At 36.2% G+C, this 27,728-nt stretch overlaps 1 protein-coding gene across 1 annotated transcript in view; it reads left to right on the top strand.

Annotated features, from left to right (window-relative positions):
• TRAPPC12 (trafficking protein particle complex 12) overlaps window positions 1–27,728 on the top strand; it is a 54,320-nt gene that overhangs the window by 8,284 nt on the left and 18,308 nt on the right. Inside the window, exons 3-5 of the mRNA XM_009999166.1 lie at window positions 7,218–7,331; window positions 8,191–8,329; window positions 22,632–22,744. Coding sequence (XP_009997468.1) covers window positions 7,218–7,331; window positions 8,191–8,329; window positions 22,632–22,744 — 366 coding nt within the window. The remainder of the gene's footprint in view (window positions 1–7,217; window positions 7,332–8,190; window positions 8,330–22,631; window positions 22,745–27,728) is intronic.

Below are 27,728 nucleotides of genomic sequence, written 5' to 3'. Positions count from 1 at the left end.
TGACATTTTCACTTCTCAGATTTTCTTCTTAAAGGGGAAAATTGCTGTTCTGTAGTCATCTCATCGTGGATGACTTCATAATCATACTAGAAGCTCTTCTCAGAATCTCTTCCAATTGGTTGGAAAAGACCTTGAAGATTATCAAGTCCAACCATTAAGCTAGCACTGCCAGGACTGCACTAAGCTATAACATCTCACCTGAGCCTCCTTTTTTAAAGGCTGAACAACCCCAGTTCCCTCAGCTATTTCTCAGAACACTTGTGCTCCAGGCCCTTCACCAGCTTCATTGCCTTTCCCTGGACTTGCTCCAGCACCTCAGTGCCCTTCTTGTAGATGGGGGCCCAACACTGAACACAGTATTCAAGGTGTGGCCTCGCAGGGGGATAATCACTTCTCTAGTCCTGCTGGCTACATTGTCTCTGATACAAGCCAGGATTCTGTTGGCCTTTATTGGTCATCTGGGCACACTACTTGCTCATATTCATCTGGCTCTTGACCACTACCTCTGGGTCCTTTTCCTCTGCACAGCTTTCCAGCTAGTCTTCCCCAAGCCTGTAGCATCACATGGGGTCGTTGCAGCCCAAGTGCAGAACCCAACGGTTCGCCTCGTTGAATCTCATACTGAGTTGGCCTCGGCCTGTCAATCCACTCTGTCCAGATCCCTCTGCAGAGCCTTCCCGCTCTAAAGCAGATGAACGCTGTTGCCTAACTTGATGACATCTGAAGCTTAATGAGAGTGCACTTGATACTGTCACCTGGATCAGTAATAAATAGAACTGGCCCCAGTACTGAGCCCCAGGAAACACCACTTGTGCCTCACAATATAAGTTAGCTTACTTTCTGCAACGGTGGTGAGGGAAGAAAGCAGTCCAGAATCAATGTGATTGATAAAGCAAGCTTCTTCTTCAATTTATTGAATACACAGTGTTATATTTATACCCTTTTCCAAAATACTTGTCATGATTTCATTGGATAGTCATGATATCATTGGATAGCTCTATTTACATGCTCCACCTTCTATGTGGTAACATACACATAGAGTTCTCAGGGTTCTTCCTTATTCTCTATTATTCTACTTCTCTATCTTGTCCTTGTGTTAGTTTCCTTGTTACATTCTTATATACAAGGCCCAATGCCTACCTTTGTTAAGCTAACAAAGAGACTGCTTATACTTGTGTTAGGCTAACAAAGAGATTGCTTGTACAGTTGCTACTTGTGTTAAACTCTCAGGGAGATTGCAAGGACCCATGGCCTTGCTGCTCAAGCCATTCTTCAACAACTTTCCATATTAATGATTGTGTTTTACCTTTTCTATTATTCTGATATTGTAAATCATCTGATCCCTTTTTAGTGATGTGATCCTTACAGACATTGACAAAACTTCCTAGAATACATCTACAAATGTAGATATCAGCTCTGTTCACCAGGATCACGAAAGAGTATCCTTGGGTGGTGACTTCTCACCTTCCTTATAAAGGTTACAGTAAAAAACATTTACTTGTATACATGGAATAACAATTCTGCAAGATGAAAGTAGTGCTTGCAGCAGAGTGTTGGAGATGGAAGTCCTTTTGGGGGACCATAGTGTAAATATTCTGAGGGTTCCACAAGTACAATTCATTGTTAGAAAACAAATAGTATCAAGAAGGTAGTAAGCTGAGCTACCAAAGGCACACCTTTTCTGATGAGACCATTAACAGCAGCATCATTTTTAGGGCAAATAGTTGTTCACCAGGAACTGAACTCAGATTGTTAAATTTGGCTAACAACATTGTTTGTTCAGTATGGATTTGGTCTCTTTTTTATTTTAGTAAGATTTGTACCAGTAACTCAAAGCTGGATAGTTGGTTTATTGAAGTACTGTCCTTTCACAATGTAAGTATCTGCTATGGAATGGGTAACAGTGAATTGGAACTGCTTTACTGGTAAGGTAATGGTGCAGAGGTTGTGCAGTTGAACTAGTTTTACAACTTTGAGGCTTTTAAGAGATGTAGAAGTGCTGGAGTTGTTCAGCGAAGTAATTTTTATAAATCTGTGTGCTTATTGTTGAGGTGATAACTTACGGAGTTGCACATATGTAGAGGTTAAGTGTTTACATTTTTCAACAAAACACTGAGTTTTCAGTATCTGAAAAGTTTTTTTTTATTTGGTGTAGTGTCACTGTTTGACTCAGGTCCGACAACAATGCTCTCGATCCCCTCTCCCTCTCACCCAGGTAGGGAAGGAGAGAGAGAAAAAGAGAGAGATTTGGCTGGACTAAACTACACATCTTTAATTGAACACTAATGAATGATATAAGAAAATATATACAATTAAATACAGATATGTTCAGGTATGTGCAAGAGCCTCTCACCTCCCCCCACCCCCAGCAACTCCCACAGCACTCCCCTGAGCTGGGAAGAGTCCCGAGAAATCCCAGAGCTGCTGCTGGAGAAAGCACAGAGTGATGAGGGTCAGGAGAGCTCGAGCCTAAGGGTTGACGGTGATGGATGAACGAAGTCCTCCCCGGACGCCGGCCATGGACGGAAGAGAAGGGAAGAAGAAGAAGGAAGGAAGTTGTCTTCTGTGATCTCTGACCTTCCTCTGAGCTTATGTAGATATACAGAATGGAATATCTCTGGTCAATTGCATTTACCTCTAGAGAAAATAAATGTAAGAAAGAGGTTGTTCTCACGGCGTTTCTTTGTTTCACAGCAGCACATGAATATTACACATACAAGCTGCAGTGATGTTAGTTCTGTTACTCCATATTTTATATTATTTCCCCTCATTTGAACAAAAAGCACTGTATTTCATACTAAAGATCTTTCTGATATTTTGCGTTGTAATGTGTTTACAGCCATAAGTAGATTATGTCTTTGATAGTTATCATACAGAAAAAAAAAAAATAATTACTGTGTCTTGCCACTATAAATACACAGTGTTTGCTCCCAGTATACAATCACCTCTTCAAGCTGCTAGACCAGGAAAGGGTTACTAACTACATTTTCTTAAGTGATGTTAAAGTGTTCTACCAATGTAATTTACAGAAGAGAAAAATGTCGTAGCTAGTGGAGGAGGACATTTTAATCATTTTAATGGTGTTGCCTGTAGAGTTAATGACTCCCTTTGAGTCTATTAAAAAAAAATAATCATATACTGTTACTTTTGCACATGATTAATGTTGTGCTTGTACATATATTTTCCAAATATAAAAAAAAATTGAGACAGTGGTATGGCATATATACTCATACATACTCACTTTAATAAGCTAGAAATTATCCTTTAAAAGATGAGGGGGTGTGTTCCTTCCAACATTTTTTAGCTGATTTGAGAGAAGACACACAAGTAGCACAAATAGTAACTGGGGGCTTGTGGGAAAGGTTGCATTTCTATACTAAAAGGCATCAGTTTAGTTAGTTAAGATTTCCGTGGCTTACCTCTGAGTCAAAATTGTTTTCCTGAGAGACTGAGTAATGTTATAAGTTGTCTTCATTTATCAGGTGAGTTCCCTTTTCATTGAACACATTTTCTGTAGACATCCAGTCTTCATGAGTCTGCTTGACAGAATAATACTGTCTGTGTGTTAGCTGCATTTGTTGCATCACCTGAGCTTCACTGCTTTCATTCAGAAAACAATGTACAGTAATGTATACAAAGGAGAAATATGAATGCTTCTTCAGTCATGTGTCTAGTATCTTCTTCAACAGGACCAAGCAAAATTGACTTGCACAAGGAAACTTCCAGAGAACAGTTACATATGGGAGGCAGTGTTGTTTAGCTATTTGGTAATATTTTTTTCAGTCCAAATCAGTGAATATCTTCATAATAGAATAAAAACATAGTCTTTCAGATATAGTGAAAACCCTATGTTCTTAAGACTTTTCATTAGAAAGGAAAGAAATGTGAAAAATATTTTTCCAGACCACAATTTTGGCTTGTATTGGGTAATTTTACTCATCTTGAAGTTTTCTTCATTTCCGAATCTAAAAAATACAACATCTTCATTGTTATTCTTGTATTTGAATTAACCTTTTAGTTTTAGTTGCTGATATTCTTTTCTACCCTACATCCTGTTCTTTCATCCTTTGTAGGATTCTTGAAAGCATTGGCATATACAGAATATCTCAGTGAATTTTAATTTTTACCAAATGGACTAGAAGCATTACCAGATCTTTAGATGTGGATTTATCAGAATTTGTAACTCATGTTATTGACTCCATTCCTGATGTTTTTTAGGCTGTTTCCTTTCATTGGTTTTAAAAAAGGGGATAATGGTAATCATATTCGGGCTGAACATGGTGGAATGTTAAGTCAGTAAAATGAGGAGTTGAGAGTTGATCACCTTTATCTCTTAAAGCTGAAGATACAGTACCGTATTAGCTTGGAGATGTGATCAAAAGAAGCAATAAAATAGTAAACATACTGTATTTGTTCCAAAAAAGGTATGTCATGTGTGTGCAAGGTAAGGTCTCACTGAAGAGCCAAAAAAGGAAAACAAAGAAAGGTGGGCTTGGTAAAACATACATCTATCACCTCAAGCTACTTAAAACTTTTTATTCGTGCCTCTATAGGATAATAGCCTGACAAAATCCTGTCACTAGTGTCTACTTTTTTGATTTAAGCCTGGAGTCATTGTATTCAAATCTCAGACAGCCTAAGAAGTTAAATGGAAAGATAAAGATTTATTAATCTGGTTCTGTCTTTCTTAAAGAAAAATAGTAATACTTTTTGTTTTAAACCTGTTGTACTATACAGTTTTTCCATCTCCAGGACCTGTTTGTGATTTTGGAAAGAACAGAGTTTTGCAAGGACTAATGCAGTTGCACTGTCTATTTGGTGACTAATCTGCCTGTCGTAGCGTTAGTGTGTGTGTATCAGTCAGTACTGAAATGTTTTGGTTTTTTTTAGTTTTTAGTTGTGTTATATGGATCTCAGAAGTCCCTTCACAAGTTAAACATCTGGACTAATAATGTGTAAAAAGCACAGGAGTCATACAAGTTGGTCACTTTCCTTAAAAGAACAACAGCCCCATAGTTTTTCTGAAAAATATTTGCTGATGTCTTGTGTGGAGAGAAGTTCTCTTCTGCCACGCTATTACTGCGTTAGTGAACTGTTTGGTGATACATTTGGTTGACGGTATTTTCTTAAGGAGAAAACAATGTTTTCACAGAATTGCTGCTGAAGGACCACGTCCTGGTTATCACAGAATAATTATTTTATTCTTTGTCAATATTCTTCAATATTTTTTCATGCTATACCTGAAGCTGTAGGATCCATATTTGCTTTGAACATCTACTTACGACTTAGAAACAAAATTTATCCCCATTACTTTCAGGGGCAAGGGACCTAGGTTGTAAGGACTGTGTGGTTATAGACCACAGGGAATGTGACTGACCCGCAAGGTTTTGAGGGTTGTTTGAAATAGCAGTAAAGTTTTCCGGTGGACTGGCACCTCTGGCAACTGTAAGTCTGGTACAATTTTCCAGAGACAATGATGTGCCCTGCTAATTTCAAATTGAGTTATACTTCCAGCAGTCTTCCAGTAAGCTTCCACAGAGAATTATGCTCTATGACCAGCTGGCAGCTCTTAATTTTGAAATTACGATGAATATTGTTTCCTTCCAGCACAGACTGTATTTACAATGGTCATCAGACTTGTTTCTCTTGGCTATCTTTGTCTTTATCTTGTTCTATAAAGATAAAGTATTTTTCCCCATACCTGAAATAGAATTTTTAAAATTGTAGCACCTAAGTTTGTTATAAATGTTCCATTGTTGGTTTTGAATCCTAACTCATATTTGGGAAGAAAAGCTGAGTGGTTTTAGAATCTGTGTGCTTCTGTTCTATGGATAATACGAAAATAATGTGTCTCTGCAGAAAAGGAATAAATTTCAGGTAATACATGTTAGTGTCTTTCGGCTTTTCTAAGTTGATACAGATGTAAGTTGAAGGATATTATAAATGCATTATGAATTCCTGTTCTTCCATAAGAGCGTTGATGTCTCAGAAGCTGCTATGCTGCTTTGGGGTCTTGCTGGCAGCTCACTTCTGCATTTTCAGTAGAACTCAAATTTTTATCTGGGATTTGGCAATGCAGAGGAGAGAGATAAGGTGGCCAGTACATGGTGATCTCTGTAGTGTCCCTTTGAACTGGTGGCTGCAAGATGGAAACCAGAGACTGCAAAAACTCTTCAGCTGTTACTGCAAGTTTTTCTATGCAACTGTTTGCTGTATTGTTGTGTTTTCTAAACTCTAAACAGTGGAGAGGTTCAATAAAAAAACAGTTCAAAGTGAGTACCTGAACTTCTCAAACACCTATACATTTCATTGGACAACATGCCAGTTTTCTGTTATATTTATCAGTATGTTTTATATGTATGTAAGAAATTATTTGAAAAAATATTGCTCTCAGGAATGAGATGTACGTGTTTTCTAGTGACCTGCTTGACACATGGAAAACACTCTGTATGATGGGAAAGTATAATAGCTTAAAAGCTGTGAAGCATTAGTCTGTGTTTTAAGTTTTTGGTAGTACTAGGTATTTACATGTCTACATTAGCATTTACAAGGCAAAAACATTAATAGGAGAACAATGTGACAGGACAGTTTGACTTGTCTAATGTGTTTTATGAAAAAAATTGAATATTTTGAAATTCAGATGTTTTAAGTTTTATAGGTGACTCATTTTTTGTTGTTCTGCATTTATCATATTATGTATTGTATTGTTTCTTGTCCTCCTTAATTGATAGGAATTGTGTGCTCTGGCAATGCTTGGAAAGTCTTCTAATTTAATGAATTGTTCTAGGGTTTGTAATCTGGAATACTGAAGTCAGTGAGGTAGAAATAGGTGTTAAAAACTTTGTAATAGTAGAGTAACTTGGATGTGATTATTACAATATGGCTGGCGATTTTTTTCTCCTTTTGAAAAGAAAACAGAATTGTGAATATTATAGTATGTTCAAGTATATTAGCATACTTGATAGAGCTTTTAGTTAGAATCCCACATGGTGTTGTATATTCTTTTGTTTCGGTGACCGGATAATACTAATGCTTGATTTCACTTTTTGCCTAATTAGGCATGCAGATTTGACAAATTACATTCTCCTTCTCACCAGCCAGCTCTCCTAACTTTGTCCTTGTTACTAATGGATACATGTAGCTGCTTCAGGCAAAATAAGCAGTTGTGCATTTTAGGAACTTTATGATTTTGCTACTTACTGTTTTCTTCTTCCCAGAGCAGTAAAAACTGGAAGGCAGCAGTTGACTTGTGTGGGTGGCTTCTAACTGCACATGGTCAAGGCTATAAAAAAAGTGGACTACCTACTAACCATACAACAGATTCTTTACAGGTATGTTTGGAGATACACCCTTGTCACTTTTTTCCAACAGTATTCACAGTGGCATTTTTTTTAACATAATCAAACTTCTTAATTGTTACCTAAAACCTGACCTTACTAAGGCATTGCACCAAATCGTGCTTTCTGTTTGCTCAAATAAAATGGGTCTTAATTTAAAACAAAATACATATTTTTTTAAAGTAAAATACTGTCTTGGTTGTATGTTTTTAAAGGTAATCACACTAGTAAAAAGAAATATATTTTGCTATCTTGGAAGATTCACTGTGCTAAACTTCAGGGATACTATCTAGATTGTGAATTTTGTAGTAAGATTTAAATGTTAGAAGTATGTTTCATGATTATAAGAAAATAAGGACCTAAATTATGAAAGGACCATGAAACATTACAAGTGTTTTACTGAACAAAATGTCACTAGATGACAACGCATGGTTCTGACCCTAGTATCTATAAAAATCATGGAATTTCATCATAATCATAACAGATTTTGAGAACTGCATAAAAGTGGAAAAAGTATGACACATTAGGTCGGTAATTCTTAGATGCTGGCTCAATTTGAAGAGCGATCCTGTAATTTTGAAGGAGCGTAGTTTTTAAACTCCATCTTCAAATTCTCAGTACATTTGAAAACAGTTAAAGCATCAGTCCTCTGTTTTAATGATTTTATGAAAAGTATTCTGTGAAAGAGCTTGTAAATACAAATCCTGATTCTTATCAGTAAGTAACATAGAAACTCTGTACTTAAGTTTTTTTGATAAAATTGAGAAAGTTAATTGGTTCTGGATGTGGCTTGTGAATGAGGCTAATGACAGACCTTGTCTTCTCCCTTTTTTATGTATTTATTACATTTTAGCTGTGGTTTGTGAGACTAGCACTGCTGATAAAACTAAATCTATTCCAAAATGCAGAAATGGAATTTGAACCATTTGGAAATTTAGACCAGCCTGATCTTTATTATGAATATTACCCTCATGTATACCCTGGACGAAAAGGTAAGGTGCTTGATTTATAAAATACTTTTGATTTTTGCCATGTTTACCAGTCATTATAAAGTAATAGATTCTGGTTTGGTGAACTTTGGATTTTTTTTTTTTCTTTTTCCTCCCATATGAACCTGAGTAATTATGATGTAATTGTTTGCATTTTGAAGGTAGTGATAAGGGATAACACCATTCTATCATGATATAGGTAGGCAATGTACTTCATAATGCTGATACAGCATTGATTTGAAAGATCAATGTTTTTAGCAAATAATTATAATAAAGTAGTATAGTGCAAGGGTATTGACATTTTAAAACCCAAACTTTAATAGTTCATTTTATCCAGAAACAGGCTGATCACAGAAGGGTGATTGTAGAAACAGCATCTGTAAGCTTTTCCTCTTAAATTGATCCAGATACTATCAGTATTATGTTTTTAACCCTTAGATTTTCCTATGTATCCCGTTGTTAGAGCGAAAAAGAAGACACCACCAGCCTCAATTGTATTTAAGCAGTTTATCTCAAGTTTTAATGCACTAATTCCCACTGCTTCTAGTAGCCTGTAGGTTAACATAATAGTTCCACTATCCAGGGTATTCTAGACATCAAGGAGTCTGGATTTGAAAAACTGATTTTAAAGAGCAATTTCACTCCTATTTAGGCTCTTTTTAATTTTTTTCCTGTATCTGTTACTTAGAAATAAATAACTCTCTGATGCACTGTTCTTTGGCTTTTGTATTTGAATCACGAGGTGTAATAAAACACTTTTAAGTAGCAGTTGTAGTAGGCAGCACCACTCCGAAAAAATACAGTCCATTTTGCATAAGATGCTTGTAGTCTCAATGCAGAAACCTAGATACAGAGATTTTGACGTTTTTGAGGAAGGGAAGTTGGTGTCAGGAAACTTCAGGCAGAAGACAGTTTTATCTGTTTAGTGGTGCATAGGTCCACTTGTAACCCAGCAAGGCTGACGTGGGCTATCTAGAACAAGACCTTACTCATCATTTGTCAGGCAGTCACATGCAAAAATTTCCTGTCCTGTGACTGGACTTCGGATCCAAACTGTCTTTGCAGCAACCACTCAAGTACTGCAACTATTTCCTACAAATTATTAAAGTATCTATGGTGAAAAGATGAGCATGAGGAAAATACTCTCTTTCATGTTGACATGCCTCAGTTCATTTTTAACAGTCGAATGTGCCGACCTGGTCCATCATTGATCATCTGCAAGGAAAGAAAACTAAAGTTTGGATAGAACAGACCTGCTGATTGTAGATATCTCATATAAATGTGATGTGATTAAGATGTGGGAACAGCTATCAAACCTTCCTTATGCAGTTTTGAGGAGAGAGAGGATGCTATTTGCAAGGATATAGGAGAGAGCAAGCAGTTCTCTTCTGGCTAGTATTAAACTACTCACTTCTGGTTTATGGATAAAGAAATTAAGTATACATGCATCATTAACTAGCTGATTTAAATAATACAATAGATATAAATCATATATTTTGAATCCACAATCCACTGCTGTTTGGTAATTTTACATATAATTTTGTGATGTAACAAGCGTGAAAGGAAGGGGTTTGTTTCAACATTTTAATTTTGATTCATGATATATAAATGGAGTAAGCATTTAAAAATCAATTCAGATAGGAGAGTAAAGATATAAATAATGTATATGTTAATTGCAATAAATATAATATTTTGCATAATTTCTTTTTATTCACAATTTTCATAGTAAGAAGTGTAATAAATCAGAATGTTTTCTGTGCTTTCTATGCTTGAAGTAAGCAAAGTTTATATACTTGAGCTTCTTACAGCAGTGAGGAGAGTCCCTCATCTATTGATTTCTGAGAAATATGCCTCAAATAATTTAACTTCCAAGGAAATGTATGAGGACTGGAAGATGTGGCCAATATGGCCCTCTTAATTTTCCTCTGAAGCTCTCCCAAAGCACTTTCTTTCTGGCAACACTACTAACCTCTGTTTTGTCCTGAGACTTTTTATGGTATTTGCAGCCATGTTGTGTGCTGATTCCATTACTGTTGTCTTCATCATGGCTGTAAGATCTAGTCTTTCTGAAATCTTCCTTCCCGGGTTTTTACAGTCACTTTCTTCTATCATCTCCATTGCCTGTAGGTAGGCACCATCTGAGGGGGGTGGTGTGGAAGCTGCTGGGATCCTCTTATCAGCCAGTGAAATTATTTAAATCGTGCTTTAATAATTCCTGCTTGACATGGGGCAGAGAGCAAACCACTCTCATTATCTAGTAAAATCCTAAAATTGTTCAGTTACAGATTTACGTCTTCCACATTCATCTACAGATAAGAGAAGCTGAAAAGTCTGATTTTATTTATTTATTTGTTTGTTTATGAATAGGTAGGTATTTAGATCAGAACTCTGTTCCAAGCCACTTTTTGCATATCTCCATTGTATTCTGTGGGGCATATAAGGCTGAATTTTTGTCATCATTCTCATGACTAATGGATTTCAGTATTATTTTCTTTTTTAGGGCTTTGTTTTTGTATTTACACAGTCTGACCCACTTCTGTTCATATTGTTTCTTTCTGTGTTCCTCGTGGTACTTCATAAACTCTCTCATATGATAGATCAGCTAACCTGAGATAGCCTTGCCATCGGTAATGCTTTATGCTTTTCTGAAAGACTGAGAGCCAACAAAAGAACATTAAAATGCTATTTCATTATTTTATGAGATAATTTGGTCTTGTTTCTGGTTAATAAACCAGAAAGTTACAGAAGAGTTAATGCTACCAAAGTCAGTGTTCTCAAGCTGCAATGATTGAGAATAATTTATTTTAAATTACAAAGGAAAGACCCACAACTGTATGCAAGTAAAAATAGGGCTTTTATTCTCCTCATCAGAAGTTTATAAGGATAGGGTTGGATTTTTCCCTTTCCCATTTTCACTCTCCTTGTGATGATACAGCACCATCTGTATTCCTCTAATATGAAATCAGCCTTCTTTTGTCTAGTGGAAAGTGCCTAAATAAGAAACATATTGTTAAAGACTTTGGCTCAGTTGGAAAGGATTGGGTTAGGGATCAATCAAGTAAACAGAATGTTCACAAAATCCATAGGCCCAGATAGAATGCACCCACAAGCGATGAGGGAGCTGGCTGAAGTCATTGCTAGACCACTCTCACAGAATCCTAGGGGTTGGAAGGGACCTCAAAAGATCATCTAGTCCAACCCCCCTGCCAGAGCAGGATCATCTAGAGTACATCACACAGGAACGTGTCCAGGCAGGTTTTGAATGTCTCCAGTGAAGGAGACTCCCTGGCTCAATTTGAAGAGCGATCCTGTAATTTTGAAGGAGCGTAGTTTTTAAACTCCATCTTCAAATTCTCAGTACATTTGAAAACAGTTAAAGCATCAGTCCTCTGTTTTAATGATTTTATGAAAAGTATTCTGTGAAAGAGCTTGTAAATACAAATCCTGATTCTTATCAGTAAGTAACATAGAAACTCTGTACTTAAGTTTTTTTGATAAAATTGAGAAAGTTAATTGGTTCTGGATGTGGCTTGTGAATGAGGCTAATGACAGACCTTGTCTTCTCCCTTTTTTATGTATTTATTACATTTTAGCTGTGGTTTGTGAGACTAGCACTGCTGATAAAACTAAATCTATTCCAAAATGCAGAAATGGAATTTGAACCATTTGGAAATTTAGACCAGCCTGATCTTTATTATGAATATTACCCTCATGTATACCCTGGACGAAAAGGTAAGGTGCTTGATTTATAAAATACTTTTGATTTTTGCCATGTTTACCAGTCATTATAAAGTAATAGATTCTGGTTTGGTGAACTTTGGATTTTTTTTTTTTCTTTTTCCTCCCATATGAACCTGAGTAATTATGATGTAATTGTTTGCATTTTGAAGGTAGTGATAAGGGATAACACCATTCTATCATGATATAGGTAGGCAATGTACTTCATAATGCTGATACAGCATTGATTTGAAAGATCAATGTTTTTAGCAAATAATTATAATAAAGTAGTATAGTTCAAGGGTATTGACATTTTAAAACCCAAACTTTAATAGTTCATTTTATCCAGAAACAGGCTAATCACAGAAGGGTGATTGTAGAAACAGCATCTGTAAGCTTTTCCTCTTAAATTGATCCAGATACTATCAGTATTATGTTTTTAACCCTTAGATTTTCCTATGTATCCCGTTGTTAGAGCGAAAAAGAAGACACCACCAGCCTCAATTGTATTTAAGCAGTTTATCTCAAGTTTTAATGCACTAATTCCCACTGCTTCTAGTAGCCTGTAGGTTAACATAATAGTTCCACTATCCAGGGTATTCTAGACATCAAGGAGTCTGGATTTGAAAAACTGATTTTAAAGAGCAATTTCACTCCTATTTAGGCTCTTTTTAATTTTTTTCCTGTATCTGTTACTTAGAAATAAATAACTCTCTGATGCACTGTTCTTTGGCTTTTGTATTTGAATCACGAGGTGTAATAAAACACTTTTAAGTAGCAGTTGTAGTAGGCAGCACCACTCCGAAAAAATACAGTCCATTTTGCATAAGATGCTTGTAGTCTCAATGCAGAAACCTAGATACAGAGATTTTGACGTTTATGAGGAAGGGAAGTTGGTGTCAGGAAACTTCAGGCAGAAGACAGTTTTATCTGTTTAATGGTGCATAGGTCCACTTGTAACCCAGCAAGGCTGACGTGGGCTATCTAGAACAAGACCTTACTCATCATTTGTCAGGCAGTCACATGCAAAAATTTCCTGTCCTGTGACTGGACTTCGGATCCAAACTGTCTTTGCAGCAACCACTCAAGTACTGCAACTATTTCCTACAAATTATTAAAGTATCTATGGTGAAAAGATGAGCATGAGGAAAATACTCTCTTTCATGTTGACATGCCTCAGTTCATTTTTAACAGTCGAATGTGCCGACCTGGTCCATCATTGATCATCTGCAAGGAAAGAAAACTAAAGTTTGGATAGAACAGACCTGCTGATTGTAGATATCTCATATAAATGTGATGTGATTAAGATGTGGGAACAGCTATCAAACCTTCCTTATGCAGTTTTGAGGAGAGAGAGGATGCTATTTGCAAGGATATAGGAGAGAGCAAGCAGTTCTCTTCTGGCTAGTATTAAACTACTCACTTCTGGTTTATGGATAAAGAAATTAAGTATACATGCATCATTAACTAGCTGATTTAAATAATACAATAGATATAAATCATATATTTTGAATCCACAATCCACTGCTGTTTGGTAATTTTACATATAATTTTGTGATGTAACAAGCGTGAAAGGAAGGGGTTTGTTTCAACATTTTAATTTTGATTCATGATATATAAATGGAGTAAGCATTTAAAAATCAATTCAGATAGGAGAGTAAAGATATAAATAATGTATATGTTAATTGCAATAAATATAATATTTTGCATAATTTCTTTTTATTCACAATTTTCATAGTAAGAAGTGTAATAAATCAGAATGTTTTCTGTGCTTTCTATGCTTGAAGTAAGCAAAGTTTATATACTTGAGCTTCTTACAGCAGTGAGGAGAGTCCCTCATCTATTGATTTCTGAGAAATATGCCTCAAATAATTTAACTTCCAAGGAAATGTATGAGGACTGGAAGATGTGGCCAATATGGCCCTCTTAATTTTCCTCTGAAGCTCTCCCAAAGCACTTTCTTTCTCGCAACACTACTAACCTCTGTTTTGTCCTGAGACTTTTTATGGTATTTGCAGCCATGTTGTGTGCTGATTCCATTACTGTTGTCTTCATCATGGCTGTAAGATCTAGTCTTTCTGAAATCTTCCTTCCCGGGTTTTTACAGTCACTTTCTTCTATCATCTCCATTGCCTGTAGGTAGGCACCATCTGAGGGGGGTGGTGTGGAAGCTGCTGGGATCCTCTTATCAGCCAGTGAAATTATTTAAATCATGCTTTAATAATTCCTGCTTGACATGGGGCAGAGAGCAAACCACTCTCATTATCTAGTAAAATCCTAAAATTGTTCAGTTACAGATTTACGTCTTCCACATTCATCTACAGATAAGAGAAGCTGAAAAGTCTGATTTTATTTATTTATTTGTTTGTTTATGAATAGGTAGGTATTTAGATCAGAACTCTGTTCCAAGCCACTTTTTGCATATCTCCATTGTATTCTGTGGGGCATATAAGGCTGAATTTTTGTCATCATTCTCATGACTAATGGATTTCAGTATTATTTTCTTTTTTAGGGCTTTGTTTTTGTATTTACACAGTCTGACCCACTTCTGTTCATATTGTTTCTTTCTGTGTTCCTCGTGGTACTTCATAAACTCTCTCATATGATAGATCAGCTAACCTGAGATAGCCTTGCCATCGGTAATGCTTTATGCTTTTCTGAAAGACTGAGAGCCAACAAAAGAACATTAAAATGCTATTTCATTATTTTATGAGATAATTTGGTCTTGTTTCTGGTTAATAAACCAGAAAGTTACAGAAGAGTTAATGCTACCAAAGTCAGTGTTCTCAAGCTGCAATGATTGAGAATAATTTATTTTAAATTACAAAGGAAAGACCCACAACTGTATGCAAGTAAAAATAGGGCTTTTATTCTCCTCATCAGAAGTTTATAAGGATAGGGTTGGATTTTTCCCTTTCCCATTTTCACTCTCCTTGTGATGATACAGCACCATCTGTATTCCTCTAATATGAAATCAGCCTTCTTTTGTCTAGTGGAAAGTGCCTAAATAAGAAACATATTGTTAAAGACTTTGGCTCAGTTGGAAAGGATTGGGTTAGGGATCAATCAAGTAAACAGAATGTTCACAAAATCCATAGGACCAGATAGAATGCACCCACAAGAGCTGGCTGAAGTCATTGCTAGACCACTCTCACAGAATCCTAGGGGTTGGAAGGGACCTCAAAAGATCATCTAGTCCAACCCCCCTGCCAGAGCAGGATCATCTAGAGTACATCACACAGGAACGTGTCCAGGCAGGTTTTGAATGTCTCCAGTGAAGGAGACTCCACAACCTTTCTGGGCAGCCTGTTCCAGTGCTCTGTCACTCTCACAGTAAAGAAGTTTTTTCTGATATTCACATTGAACCTCCTATGCTCCAGTTTGCACCAAGGGAAAGGCATGCTTGACCAATCTGATAGCCTTTTATGATCGCACAGCTAGATGGATAGACAAGGGGAGAGCAATCGATGTGGTCTACCTTGACCTGAGCAAGGCTTTCAACACGGTCTCACATGGCATCCTTAGAACAAACTCGAGAAGTGTGGATTGGACAACTGGGTAGTGAGATGGATTGGGAACTGGCTGGTGAGGCCTCACCTGGAGTAGTGTGCAGTTCTAGGCTCCCCAGTTCAAGAAGGACAAGGAAGTGCTAGTGAGAGTCCAGTGCAGGGCCACTATGATGATTAAGGGACTGAAACATCTACCATATGAGGAAAGGCTGAGGGAGCTAGGTGAGTTTAGCTTAGAGAAAAGGAGGCTGAGGGGTTATCTTATCAATGCTTATAAATATCTAAAGGGCAGGTGTCAGGAGGATGGGGCGAGGCTCTTCTCAGTAGTGTCCACTAACTGAGCAAGGGGTGATGGTCACAAACTGGGACACAGTTAACCTAAATTCAAGAAAATACTTCTTTACTCTAAGGGTAACAGCACCCTGGAACAAGCTGCCCATGGAGGTTGTGGAGTCTCCATCCCTGGAGATATTCAAAGCCTGCCTGGGGGTGTTACCATGTAATCTTCCTCAGGGGTTTCTGCTTTAGGCGGTTGGACTAGATGATCTCCAGAGGTCCCTTTCAACCCCAAACATTCTGTAATTCTGTAAATACTTAGTTGCGTATGCTCTGGAAACTGATTTCATACTATACACCTTCCCATGAACTCTGTTACTAAGCACAAGTTTATTGTTTTTAAATAGGTCTGTGTTGTGACCATAGGGATACACCAGTGTGTGCTGCAATAGGCTGACACTTTCAGATAGATAGTTACAGTTTAAAAAAACCAAAATCTTTCTTTCAAAGTAGTGTGAGTCTAGACATCACAACTGCTTAGGACATTTCACTAGGTCTACATATCTTCTATGACTTTACTAATGTCCACTGTTGTTAAAAGAGATACTTGAAAAAAATATATACAAAAAATAGTTTGCTGTGTGAGATAGCATGCTTTTTTACTCAGGCAGTGCCCTTAATTTGTTTCTTTTATTCAGTTTTGAAATTCAGATCCATCTAAAGGAATCATGTTATGTGTGGTGTAGAACTGTCATTCAAACCCATGTTGTAAACCCAAGTTTTCAGTGCTGATGTCTTAAGGTGAAATGTAATAAATTCGTAGACTCACAGAATCATAGAATGGCTAGGGTTTGAAGGGACCTCAAAGATCATCTGGATCCAACCCCCCTCCATGGGCAGGGACATTCCCACTTTTTTAGAGCCCCATCCAACTTGCCATTGAATATGTCCAGGGATGGGACTTACACAACTTCCCTGGACAACCTGTTCCAGTGTCTCACCACCCTCACAGTAAAGAGTTTACTCCTAATGTCTAATCTCCATCTCCCCTCTTCCAGTTTTAATCCATTACTCCTTGTCCTCTCGCTACAAGCCTGTGTAAGATTAGACTTGGAGATACATTTTTTTTCTAAAATAATGTAGCTATTTTATTTAAGAAATATGATTTTAAGGGAGTAAAGTGCTGCTAAAATATTTAATTGTGTTTTCTTTTTCCAAGGCTATGTAGTCTTGTAGACATGACCAGTTTTATATAGTATTTCTTGAATATGAGCAAGTAACTAAATTCTTGCATTGCTACAGTTATCCGTAGGTAAGATTCATACCTGTCTCTTTGTGGTAGGGCAAGAGTTGCAAGGCTTTTCTGCTTATTTTGTCTTATGTTGTCCTTGCTTCAGTGCAGATAACTCCAGATTACTGAAAAAGCATTTTTGAAAGCTTTCAAAACCATATCTTAATTCAGAATATATGTGTTCTTAGGTCACATGCAATTAAATTGTGAAGTACATGGAAACATGCAATTTTAGATAAAATCTTCAAAACTTTTTTCAGTGGTTACGAATGTGGCTTCTGTCTCTTCTTCAGTCTTTCTGGAAGGAAAGTAGTAAACAAAAGCTTGAAAACTAGTTTGTTGACTCTGCATGTTTAAGTGTACTTTTAATTGCCAGACTAGGTTTCAACATAATTTTTTAAAAATCTCATAAAATATACAAATACACTATTGTAAAGTATGTAAAAGTGTGTGTGTGCATATAAATGCAAAGATATATATTTCTTTGTTTACAAGTATGTATAAAACAGAATGTCTTTCCAAGACTGGATTTTCTGTATTGCTCTTCTACCCAGTGAAGGAAGGGCTTATTTCTTTTGTTGGAGATTTTTTTTGCTGTCATAAGATCCCACTTTATACTTACCATAAATGATAATTTGCCCTACTGCTGCTTTTGGTATTTAAGATTTGTTGAATAGGCTGTAGAAGGCAGATTCAGAAATAATTTCTGTTTACTGATTTTACAACAAGTAAATAAAAAGGTAAAATGTCTCACCCTTGGAAGCTGCTTTTTTCTTCCTCTAAAAGGGCTGCAGATGAGGACTGCAGTTTGAATTTGATTGACATGAGGCAATGTTAATGTTATGACAGTTATGAAAATGTGCAGCTGTTCATAAAGAAATAAAAATTGAAATTTGTGGTCTTAGAAAATTCTACCTGATTTTACTGTTTATTCCATCTGTTCTATCTGCCTCCAGAGTGTCCATTTTCCTTCCAGTAGACCTTTATCACTTTTCAGTTTTGCCTTTTGTATGTTGATAATATACATATATGAGTGAAATTAATTCATGCCAAAGTGACAATCAAAAATCATATTCTTTGAACAAGATTATCCAATGCATCTAAGAGTGATAACAAAGAAAAGAATTGTCTTAAACCATTTTTCCATTATGAGTTTATTTATAGATTAAAAAAAACTTAGAATAAGACTTATTTAACTTAAAAATAAAATTTCAATACATAGCAGTAATTTTAGAGTATTCACTTTTTTTTAAATCACTTAAGCTTAGTTGACGTGCTTTTGGTGTGTAAGAGGGCATTACTTCTGTAGAAGTGTTCAGCATGAAGTAGAGAGAAAAATCCACTCCCTGTGCTTTTAAGTAGACATTTTAATTACTGCATGTGCTGCTTGTTTCAAATATTTTCCTGACATGTAGCCTTGTTAAATTCAGTACTGAATGAAATACGGTAGAGCACATGGGTTTGCATCCAAATAGTTTTGCAAAGGCAGCAAGTGCAAAAAACCCGATGTTTACATACTTTTGTCTTATCCCTAGTGGGATATCACAAGAATAGAGATGGCCACTTGTATATGAATCTGGTACATAGAAATATGTGTTACATTATATGCCTCAAATATGTTGCCTAACAGTAAGCAAGTAAGTGAAACCTTTTAGACAGTATAATGTCATTTTTAATCTAACAAGCACATGTATTTTTGTTCCAGCTTAGTGTTAATGTAGACAGTCTTAGTTTGTTGTTCTATTTTTTCCCAAAAATAACTGTTTATTGAAGCAAGTATAGGGTTTTTTCCCTGCTGTTAATCTTCTTTTTAATTAAATTTTGTACTCTGAATTCTACAACCTGCTTTTCAGACCTTTATAACACTATTATTATTGATCTGCTAGAGTCATCAACAAATATAATTTGCCTCTTCCCAGTGGTTTTGTTAACCTAGACATTGTAAAATGAAAATTACAGTGGTTTCTAAAATCCTAGATGTCTTTTGTGGGTCTCATTTTCACCATCTTCATATTAAAATGCTACGGAAAACTTCTCAGAAAGCTTAACTTCTGTGTCCTGCAAGAGGGAGTGGAAGCTGTGCTTTTGTAGATTTGTGTGCAGGTTTTTTTTCTGTCAGATATTTTAACAACAGGAGTGGGCTGATCTTTACTGTTGTTCTTTCCACAGAAAAAGGCTGAATAACGAGCCTTTGATGGAACATAATAGATGTCTTAGAAAAACAAATCCACATCCTATTGTTTAGACCAAAATTCTTAGTGAGCTCAGAGTTAACTGTCAGCACTTTCTGTACTTCTCTTTATTTTTTGCTTTTTACCTTTTTGTCAGTGAACTGATGCTGATTTAATGAAGAGTCATATTACACTTTGCCTTTTTCATCTCCCATTCACCCTGTGAAGCTCGGCTGGGCAGCATTTCAAACCCATTATGCTTACTGTTCTCTTCCACCATGGTGTGCACGCAGGTCACCTTGCTGAGTCTTGAGAGAATAAAGGTTCATATCCATCCACACTGTGAAAACATTGTTAGTAGTTTGCTGTTGCTTCTTTCAGGCTGCTTCTTGACATTTTCATTTCAGACAAGTTCAGGGATGATTGTTTTGTTTTCTTAGATTGAGAAAATTCTAGATTCAGATTTTAGATGCTGAAGACAACAGTAATAGAGAACTTGGTAGGGGGGCAGAGGGATGTTGTCAATTTTACACAACTGTTAAGCAGGAGTTACAGAAATATTTTGGTGAATGGATCTCTTCACATACATTTTCTATTGCATAATTCTATTTCACAATTCTATTTCACGTGTATTTCTTCCTGAGAAATGTATTTAAATTGTATTAGCACTTCATATAAGTAGCATGCATTGACAGCTTTACCAAATCTGAAGTATCATCATTTCTTTGAGCCAGAAAATCTGTTTATTAATGTAGGAAATTAATTAGATATTTTATCCATACTTCATATCATTTAACTAGAAAGAAGCTTACTTGGAGGCAGGAACATATCTGGGAAAATGTACTTTTTTTAGTGACTTGGCTAAGGACTGCAGGTCTTGACTTGAAGTTACAAAATAGTTTACATGGAAAGGTAAGACAGCCTTACCAGTGGTAAATATAGTTTCTCTTCTGTTTTCTTCAGTTATCAGACTTGCATGAGAGCACACATGCAGCTTTGTGTTTTCAAAAAAAAAAAAAAAAATAGTCCTCTGCTATTGAGAAGGATTACAAGGAAACTAAGGAATAGGGCAGAAGGAGTTGGCATTTCTGGGATTTTGAATAAAGTTAGCAGCCTGTTTAATAAGCAGTAACAGAAATTCACAGCTGGATTTGCTGGATGCTTACAGTAAAATTTATTGAGGGATGCAAGTCGTCTCATGAGTTTCAAAAAGAAAGAGAAGAAACAGATGCTAGAGTTTTAGACCCTCCTGCATGAAATAGTAATAGAAATTCTGGCTTGAAAAGTTAATACCCTGACTACCCTTAGAGCATGGTCCTGCTTCCTTCTGGACTTGTTCGAGCATTCTGTCATCACACTCAATATACCTGCAGAGGATCACCCTGGAGTGCTTTTTGGTTACATGCTATGAAGGAAATACTAAGTGACTGAGAAATAATACATTAATGAAGCACATTTCAAAGTAGTATTGTTCTGAATGCCTATTACAACTGAGGTCTTAGTTGTGATAGGAAATAAATCAGTCTTATGGAGTCTAAGTTGGCCTGGAGTTGCATTCATCATTCTGACATCCTCTGACACCACTTGTGATTATGTAGGTTGGTAATGGGTCATTCCTTCCCCTCTCATAGGTCGTAAGATTGTGGCTTCATTCAGCAATATGTAAGATCAATGCTTGACAAAATATGCAATCCTAAAAAGTGTTTTACAAAACATTATATAAATTTTATTAAAATGGATAACATGAGACATTTCATCTGCACTCCATTAAATACCCATCTACCTGTATTTTGAGCTGTTCTGTTACCAATTCAGATTTTCTGTATCAGTATTTATTGAGTTGACCTTTTGCTGCATTTTACCAGAGAATGTAATGATACAAACTTGTTCAGAGTTGAAAATGCTAGAACACAGTCATTAACCGAAAATGTTGCTGAAACTTTATGTTCCTTTTGCTTTATATCTCAGATTTGCTAAAGCTTTACTGGTGAACAAAACTTTTCCTCTTTTGACCTTTGCCCAGAAATCCTGTCAAGTGCAGCAGTAGGTGTGTAGTTCGTGTATTAGCAATAAATTAAGACTACTTTCTCTAAAAGAACAGTAGCAAACTAGCTGGTTTTAGACATTGCTGTTTTGGGCCGGATTACCGTTGGGTGCTGGAGCTAGAACTTCCTGTCCAGAGGAGTGGTTGAGATGGAACCAGCTGCAGGTCATGTTTTCTGTAGGTTTGCAGTGCAGATTCTGAAATTAACAACTTGCTTATAAAGCACTTTTGCTGTGGTGGTCTGGCACAAAATTTACTCTTGAATTACTTTTGTCTTCCTTTTCATTGTTAGAATTTCAAAGGCAGTTTTGTTTTCTTAATCTCTATTCCATATACGATGATACTTGAAACTTATGTGTACATCTGTTACAGGAACACAACAGTTATGGAAACCAGGGGGAGCAGTTAGCATTGGCAAAAGAAAATTTATGTAGATTTAAGTGGCTTACTCTGAAGGTCATAATTACTGAGTTTTGTGATTAAAATTTTGTCAACCTTTAAAAAAATGCCTAGAGGCAGTGACTCATTGTATATAGCATTTACCTCTGAAATACAGGTGCAAAAATCTTTCTAAAAAGCTCCTGAGTCCTATTTTTGAGAAAAGATGAGGCAAGAGGTGGCTTGAAATGGGAATCTCCTTAGCGTATGTCTCAAGTAAGCAACAGTATTATATTAAAATACTAAAAGTATTTTGCAAGGCTTATTTCCCAATTATGCTAGCTCTGATTTCTTTTTAATAATAGCATTAATTTATTTTCAGTATTATCGTGTATCAGGATATGCACTTACCTGAAAGGGAGATGTTGCACATGCTAGAATTCCCTAAAGCAACTCCTGAAATTGCCCTTGAAGTCAGCCAGGATGCTTATAAGCTTAGAGGATTGAATCTTTGATGATTTTGATGGTAATAATATCAAAAACTAATATTAAAAGGAAAAGTTTTCTTTTTCTGCCCAAATATCACATAAAATTATTTCCCTATTTGATGTTTTCAATAAACCAGAAAATACACAAAATATACCATCTTTATGAAGAGTCACTCTCACAGTATAAAGCCACTTAGTAACTCTTTGTGAAAGAGCTAACCTTAATTAAAACTCAGACCTATTTAAAACATTTTACGACATGCTATAGCTGAGAAAAAAAGTTGCTGTTCCATCACAAGAACAAAAAATATTAATATAAAATGGACTTTGCGTTAAGTAAACTCTGAGGAGAAATATGTTGTGTAAGGTAGGCAAATCACAAGCAGATCACTATAGCAAACACATTTAATAAAATTAAATTATGGTTCCAGGTTCCATGGTTCCTTTCTCCATGCGGATTTTACATGCTGAACTTCCTCAGTACCTAGGTAATCCTCAGGAATCACTTGACAGACTGCATAGTATGAAGATAATCTGCGCCAAGGTAACGGCTTCTATATACACTTCCTAACATTTAAGAAATGTATTTGTAATGTTAAAGTTGTTAATGTTGTTGTTAATGGCCTTGACCTTGTCATAAACAGTCCAAATAGCTGTCCTGGAAACAACGGTCATTGCGAAATATAAATGCAACCTGCTGAGATTGTTGGGTTTTGTTTTGTCAAGTGATATGGTACAAAATTATGGCCTAAGTTATAATATGGGATTTGTCAGTGCTGAAAAAGGAGTGTTGGTGTTGTGAGCACTAGCCTTATCCACTAAATCCAACACCCTGACTGTTAGGCCGTCATTTTAAGTATTTTCTACAGAAATTTTTACTTAGTAGTCTAATGCAACAGTGACTAGGAATGTTACAATGTGCTTTAGAAGAAGTGCAGTGTTGTCTTACTTGCGACTCTTGAAAGTTCAAAACTGTTTATGAGTTGAATACATGTGATTCATTTTTATTTTCAATACTCCTCAAAAGTTACCGATATTTCCTCCTGAAAGTAACTTGAAGAGCAGAAATGAAAGTATTTTATAATTGCCAGTTGTAGAACTATAATGGCCTTATGTATATAAAATCAACTTGCTTCTAGCAGAGTAGTGACTAGGTAACCAAAGGTTTACAGTTACTTGTACATGTAAGAGATCAAAGATTTTGGTATAAGACATGAATTTGTCATTTGTTACAGAGTTTGAAAAAATTTATTTGGAAACAGTTGAGAGATACACCTAACTTGGCCAAGACATGCTTCTTCTTCACACTTCATGAATGTTGTTACCTGTTCATGACTGTCTCATCTAACAGTAATACTGGCAGACTGTCCTTTACAGCCTTTTCTTTCCTAAACAGTCCTCCTTAATTTGAAGGAATTTTTTTCTTCTAGGAAGGAGAAAAAATTATATAAATGTGAACAAGGAAGTGACTGTTGGGGCTGTCATCAGCCATCTGGCTAACTTTATTTAAATGGCTGTATTTCAGTTACAGTGTGATTGGCCATGATTGTCCATAGGGTAAAGATTATTGGTCAATAGAGGAATGAAAGAAAAGGAAATTAACTCTTCCCTTTACAAGACGTTTAAGTAATCTACCGTCTTGTGGTGGCTCTGTCTGCATTCTTTTCCTTGAAGTGCAAGCTCTTCTGAGGAGTCTCCCCCTTCTTTGCACTTCCTGTTGGATCACAGGTTGCCATCTCTTATGCTCTGCCCTTCTGTGTCAGTTTATTCTGAGTATGTTCAATTGCAGTCAGAAAGAGAACCATTTTTGCTTCTGACAGCTTCAACCAGAGCCAGGATACAGTACCCAGGGCAAGCCATTGTCTGTGCTGATGGATGTTCCTTTTTAAAGTACAGTACACAGAAAACTACAAACAAATAAAAAATGCCATTCTTCTCCATGGAATATTTCTGATTAGTTATTCTAGGTACCTCACTGCAGATTACTTCATTTGTTTGCATTCAATTAAATACTTTGTCTTTTGGAGCAATTCAAAGACAGCTGTAGAAACAGGAGTGCAAAAAAAAGCTTGTAAAGAGAAATACATTTTTAAATGACAGGTGTAAATGAATGATAATTTAACTATTTGAAGTCAGTGTTAGCTGACAAAAAAACCCCACATTGTTTAGATACATGGTTCTGTTTTTTTGTGCAGAATGCTGTTAGTCTAATAATCTTGAGCTCACCTGGAATGTTCAAGAATAAAGTGCATAGTACTTATTAAAACGCGTGGCATAACCAAGAAAATAACACAAAGGAAGTACACTCATTAGTCTTAATATTTGTATATGACACTTGGGAACCATTTGGGTTATAACAGAATTAATTGAGGAGCTTTCAACCAAAGGCCTCAAGTGTTTTACTTCCCTCTTTTAAAGAGTGGAAAAATAATCCTTGGTCATCTGTATTTACAGAAGGGTGTACGAATAGTCATTATGTAAATGAGATTGTCTTGGAGTCATAAAAAGTAGAAGAGAGAAAAGACCTATTCGCTCACCTAGTCTGTCTCTCTTCAATGCAAGGTTGTTTTCTAGATTTTAATGAGCCAGCCTATGGAGCTGAGGCCAGGTCCCCTGGGAGGCTATTCCAGGCTAATACTAATGCATTCTTATAAGAAAATTTGTCTTCCTATTTTGTTCTCTTCCTTAACATAATCTTTTTTTTTTCTTTCTTTCTTTTTCCTATCTGATACCTGCTTTTAACCTGCTAAATTTCCTCTTGCTTTTTGTTGTATGCATTCTAGACACTTGTCAATTTTGGATTAGCCATTCTTCTTAGAGATCTAACCACATGTACTTTGTCACTATTTTGGTAACTCGGTTTCTTCAACGTCCATCTGCTTACGTACATCTGGCACTTGAAGCAGGATTGGAGGTTGAGTCCAAAAACAATTTGTATTTTCCCTGGATAGGCTATAATGTTTTTACATTTTCCGGGATTCCTGCAAATCTGTAATCAAGATATGGTCAGATATTTTACATGTCTATCTATAGGTACAACATTTGGGAAAGAAATAGTCTATAGTGTCAAATGCCTATTCTAGCCTGGGGGGAGGAATTCAGTGAAATGGTTACTGTCTCTGTGTATTGCTGGTCTTCCCAACATGAATTGCCACAATGAATTGTTGCTCTTGTAAATCCACTTCGAAATAAATGGTCTCCAAATAGCCAAGCAGTAAGAGCAATTTACTGTGATTTAAATATTAATTTAAATCACAAAAGGGTTTTTTCTTTTCAAGTATTCATTTAAAAACATAGGCATGATCACTTTATTGCTAATAGTGCTGAGGACTTGCTAATAAATGCTTACCTGGAGAAAAAAATGTGAAAAGAGCAACAGTCAGACTTAAACGAAACTCCCTTGTTTGTACCTGCACTTCTTAGCTGATTGAGGAAGAGCTCATGGAAATGCACACATCTCATAGGGCAGTGTATTTCACTTTTTAACCCTAATCGTGCCAGTGGCATAATTGTAGTGGGCTCTTCCAACAGTTGGGCGGAGCAGTGGAAAGTGGGTTAACAGTCTTTCATGCTAAAAAAGCCTCTGCAAGTGTTACACTCTGCAGCACTTTTAAGAGCACACTTCGCGCCATTTGCTGTCAGCCACTCTCTCTCTAGTTCCACCACTCTCCTTCATAAGTGTTTATGTTCCTCCCTGGTGCTTCCATATACACTTTTCCTATCTCCTGGTCTTCTGTTTTACTTCAAAATTGATGCACTTTTTTCAGTCTTTTAGTTACTGATTGTTTGGGGTTTTATTTTAATTCAATTTCCAATTCTGGCTCTGGTACTAAGGTTACGGAAGTATTCTGTTTTTCATACATTATTTCAGTTTAGAGCGTATTTGTCTTGACACCTTGTTTGATGGATTTATAGAAATTATGATGATCCTCCACTAGTCTGAGTACTCAAAAAGCCACAATCCCACAAGCACCAAAGAAGCTAAGGCTGGTTAAAAGTTGTGGAAGAAGAAGAAAGTAGTAAAAAGAGACACCTAAGGATAGGAAACTAGAAATGCAAATGGTAGTGTGCACAAGTTAGTAATTACAGTATACAAGCAGTTACTAGGGAATGAAACAGAGACTCAGTGAAGTAATACCAGCCAGTGAAAATAATTAATGTGCATTTTTATGAATATTCAAAACAAGAAAAAGCATAGGTCATATGTAAAACTGTTGGTTAAGTAAATGGTAGAAGTGTTCAATCTTACTTCTCTTTATAATAGAAGCAAGGTAAACAATTGTTCGAAAACTGGGGAAATGCCCAAATACTGAAAAACTGCAGATGATGTTTCTATACTTAAGAAGGGCAAAAGGAGGTAAACTTAGGGAATAAAACAATTATCCTCAAATCAGCACTGAGTTCTGCTGTAATTACAGTAAGCTTGAAGTGATGGCTAGATATCCCCAAGTAATGTCACAGGATGTTTAATGTAATACTCTATTTGTATGGTAATATCTATTTCTTTCTTTTTTTATGTAAGTGAGCATGTTTTCAGAGAAGGGCTTTGAAAAACAAATGCATTGTCTTTTTAAACAAGATGACTCATTGGTGAAGATACATTGTGTTTAGACAATTTCAAGTGTAAGAACTCAGCCTTATTAAGAATAAGAAGTGATTACTAGGTGTTTACCAGGGGAAGATAAGGGTGATTTTTATACTGGACAGAAAATAGGCATTAAGGTTTTTCTGTGAGAGAAGGGTTTGTTTTTCCCTCTAACAAGGTGCCTCATTGTACACTGAGCATTTAACACTTTTAATGTGGTGCTTTGGTTTCTATGTCCCCGGAAGAGGAAGCACCTTGTGTTTCCCTAATTGGCTAACCACAGCAGCTGATTAAAGAGCAAGTGGGGTTTTTTGAAGGAAGTGTCAAGGAGTGTTCTATAACCAAAGTTACGAATTAGTAACAGGAATAAAAAAAAACAAATTTAGATAAACTCCAACAGGATTAGAAAAATAAATGGCTGACTAGAAAAATAAATAAAAGCTGACTCGCGTTTCAGATGGAACCTCATGTACACAAACAAGTGCTTAAGACACAAGCTTCATTAAGTATTTATTTCGTTCTTCCAGTGATGAAACAAATGTTTCATACACTCCACAATTTACATTATTTAAAATCTATAATAAATAAAAAGTAATAAAACCCAAGCTTTGAGAAGTAAATTTCATTAAGAACTAAGAGGAGTACTTCATTAAGGACAAAAGGTTGAAACCAGAGCCCATACTTAGGGTGGGGGAGAGTCAAGAGGCAGTTACTTTCTATGAAAAGACAGTTCTTTCTTTGTGGTCATTAACATTCATTCTCAGGTGAAGGAGATTTCATGTTTTGCTTAACAAAATGTGCATGTTCCTAGAGTGCGTTGACGTTTAATGTTCTGTAAGTATCATAAACCTGAACTCTTAACATCCTTCTACTGTACGATGGCTTTCTTTGTGTGATTGATCTAGCTATGGCAATAATCAGTAATTTTGAACTATACCTAGGT

The sequence above is a fragment of the Chaetura pelagica genome, unplaced genomic scaffold, assembly GCF_000747805.2.
Source record: "Chaetura pelagica isolate M959 unplaced genomic scaffold, ChaPel_1.0 scaffold90, whole genome shotgun sequence".
NCBI classification, from domain to species: Eukaryota; Metazoa; Chordata; class Aves; order Apodiformes; family Apodidae; genus Chaetura; species Chaetura pelagica.
The sequence above is the reverse complement of the archived record's forward strand: the minus strand, read 5'-3'. Positions and strand labels throughout refer to the sequence as shown.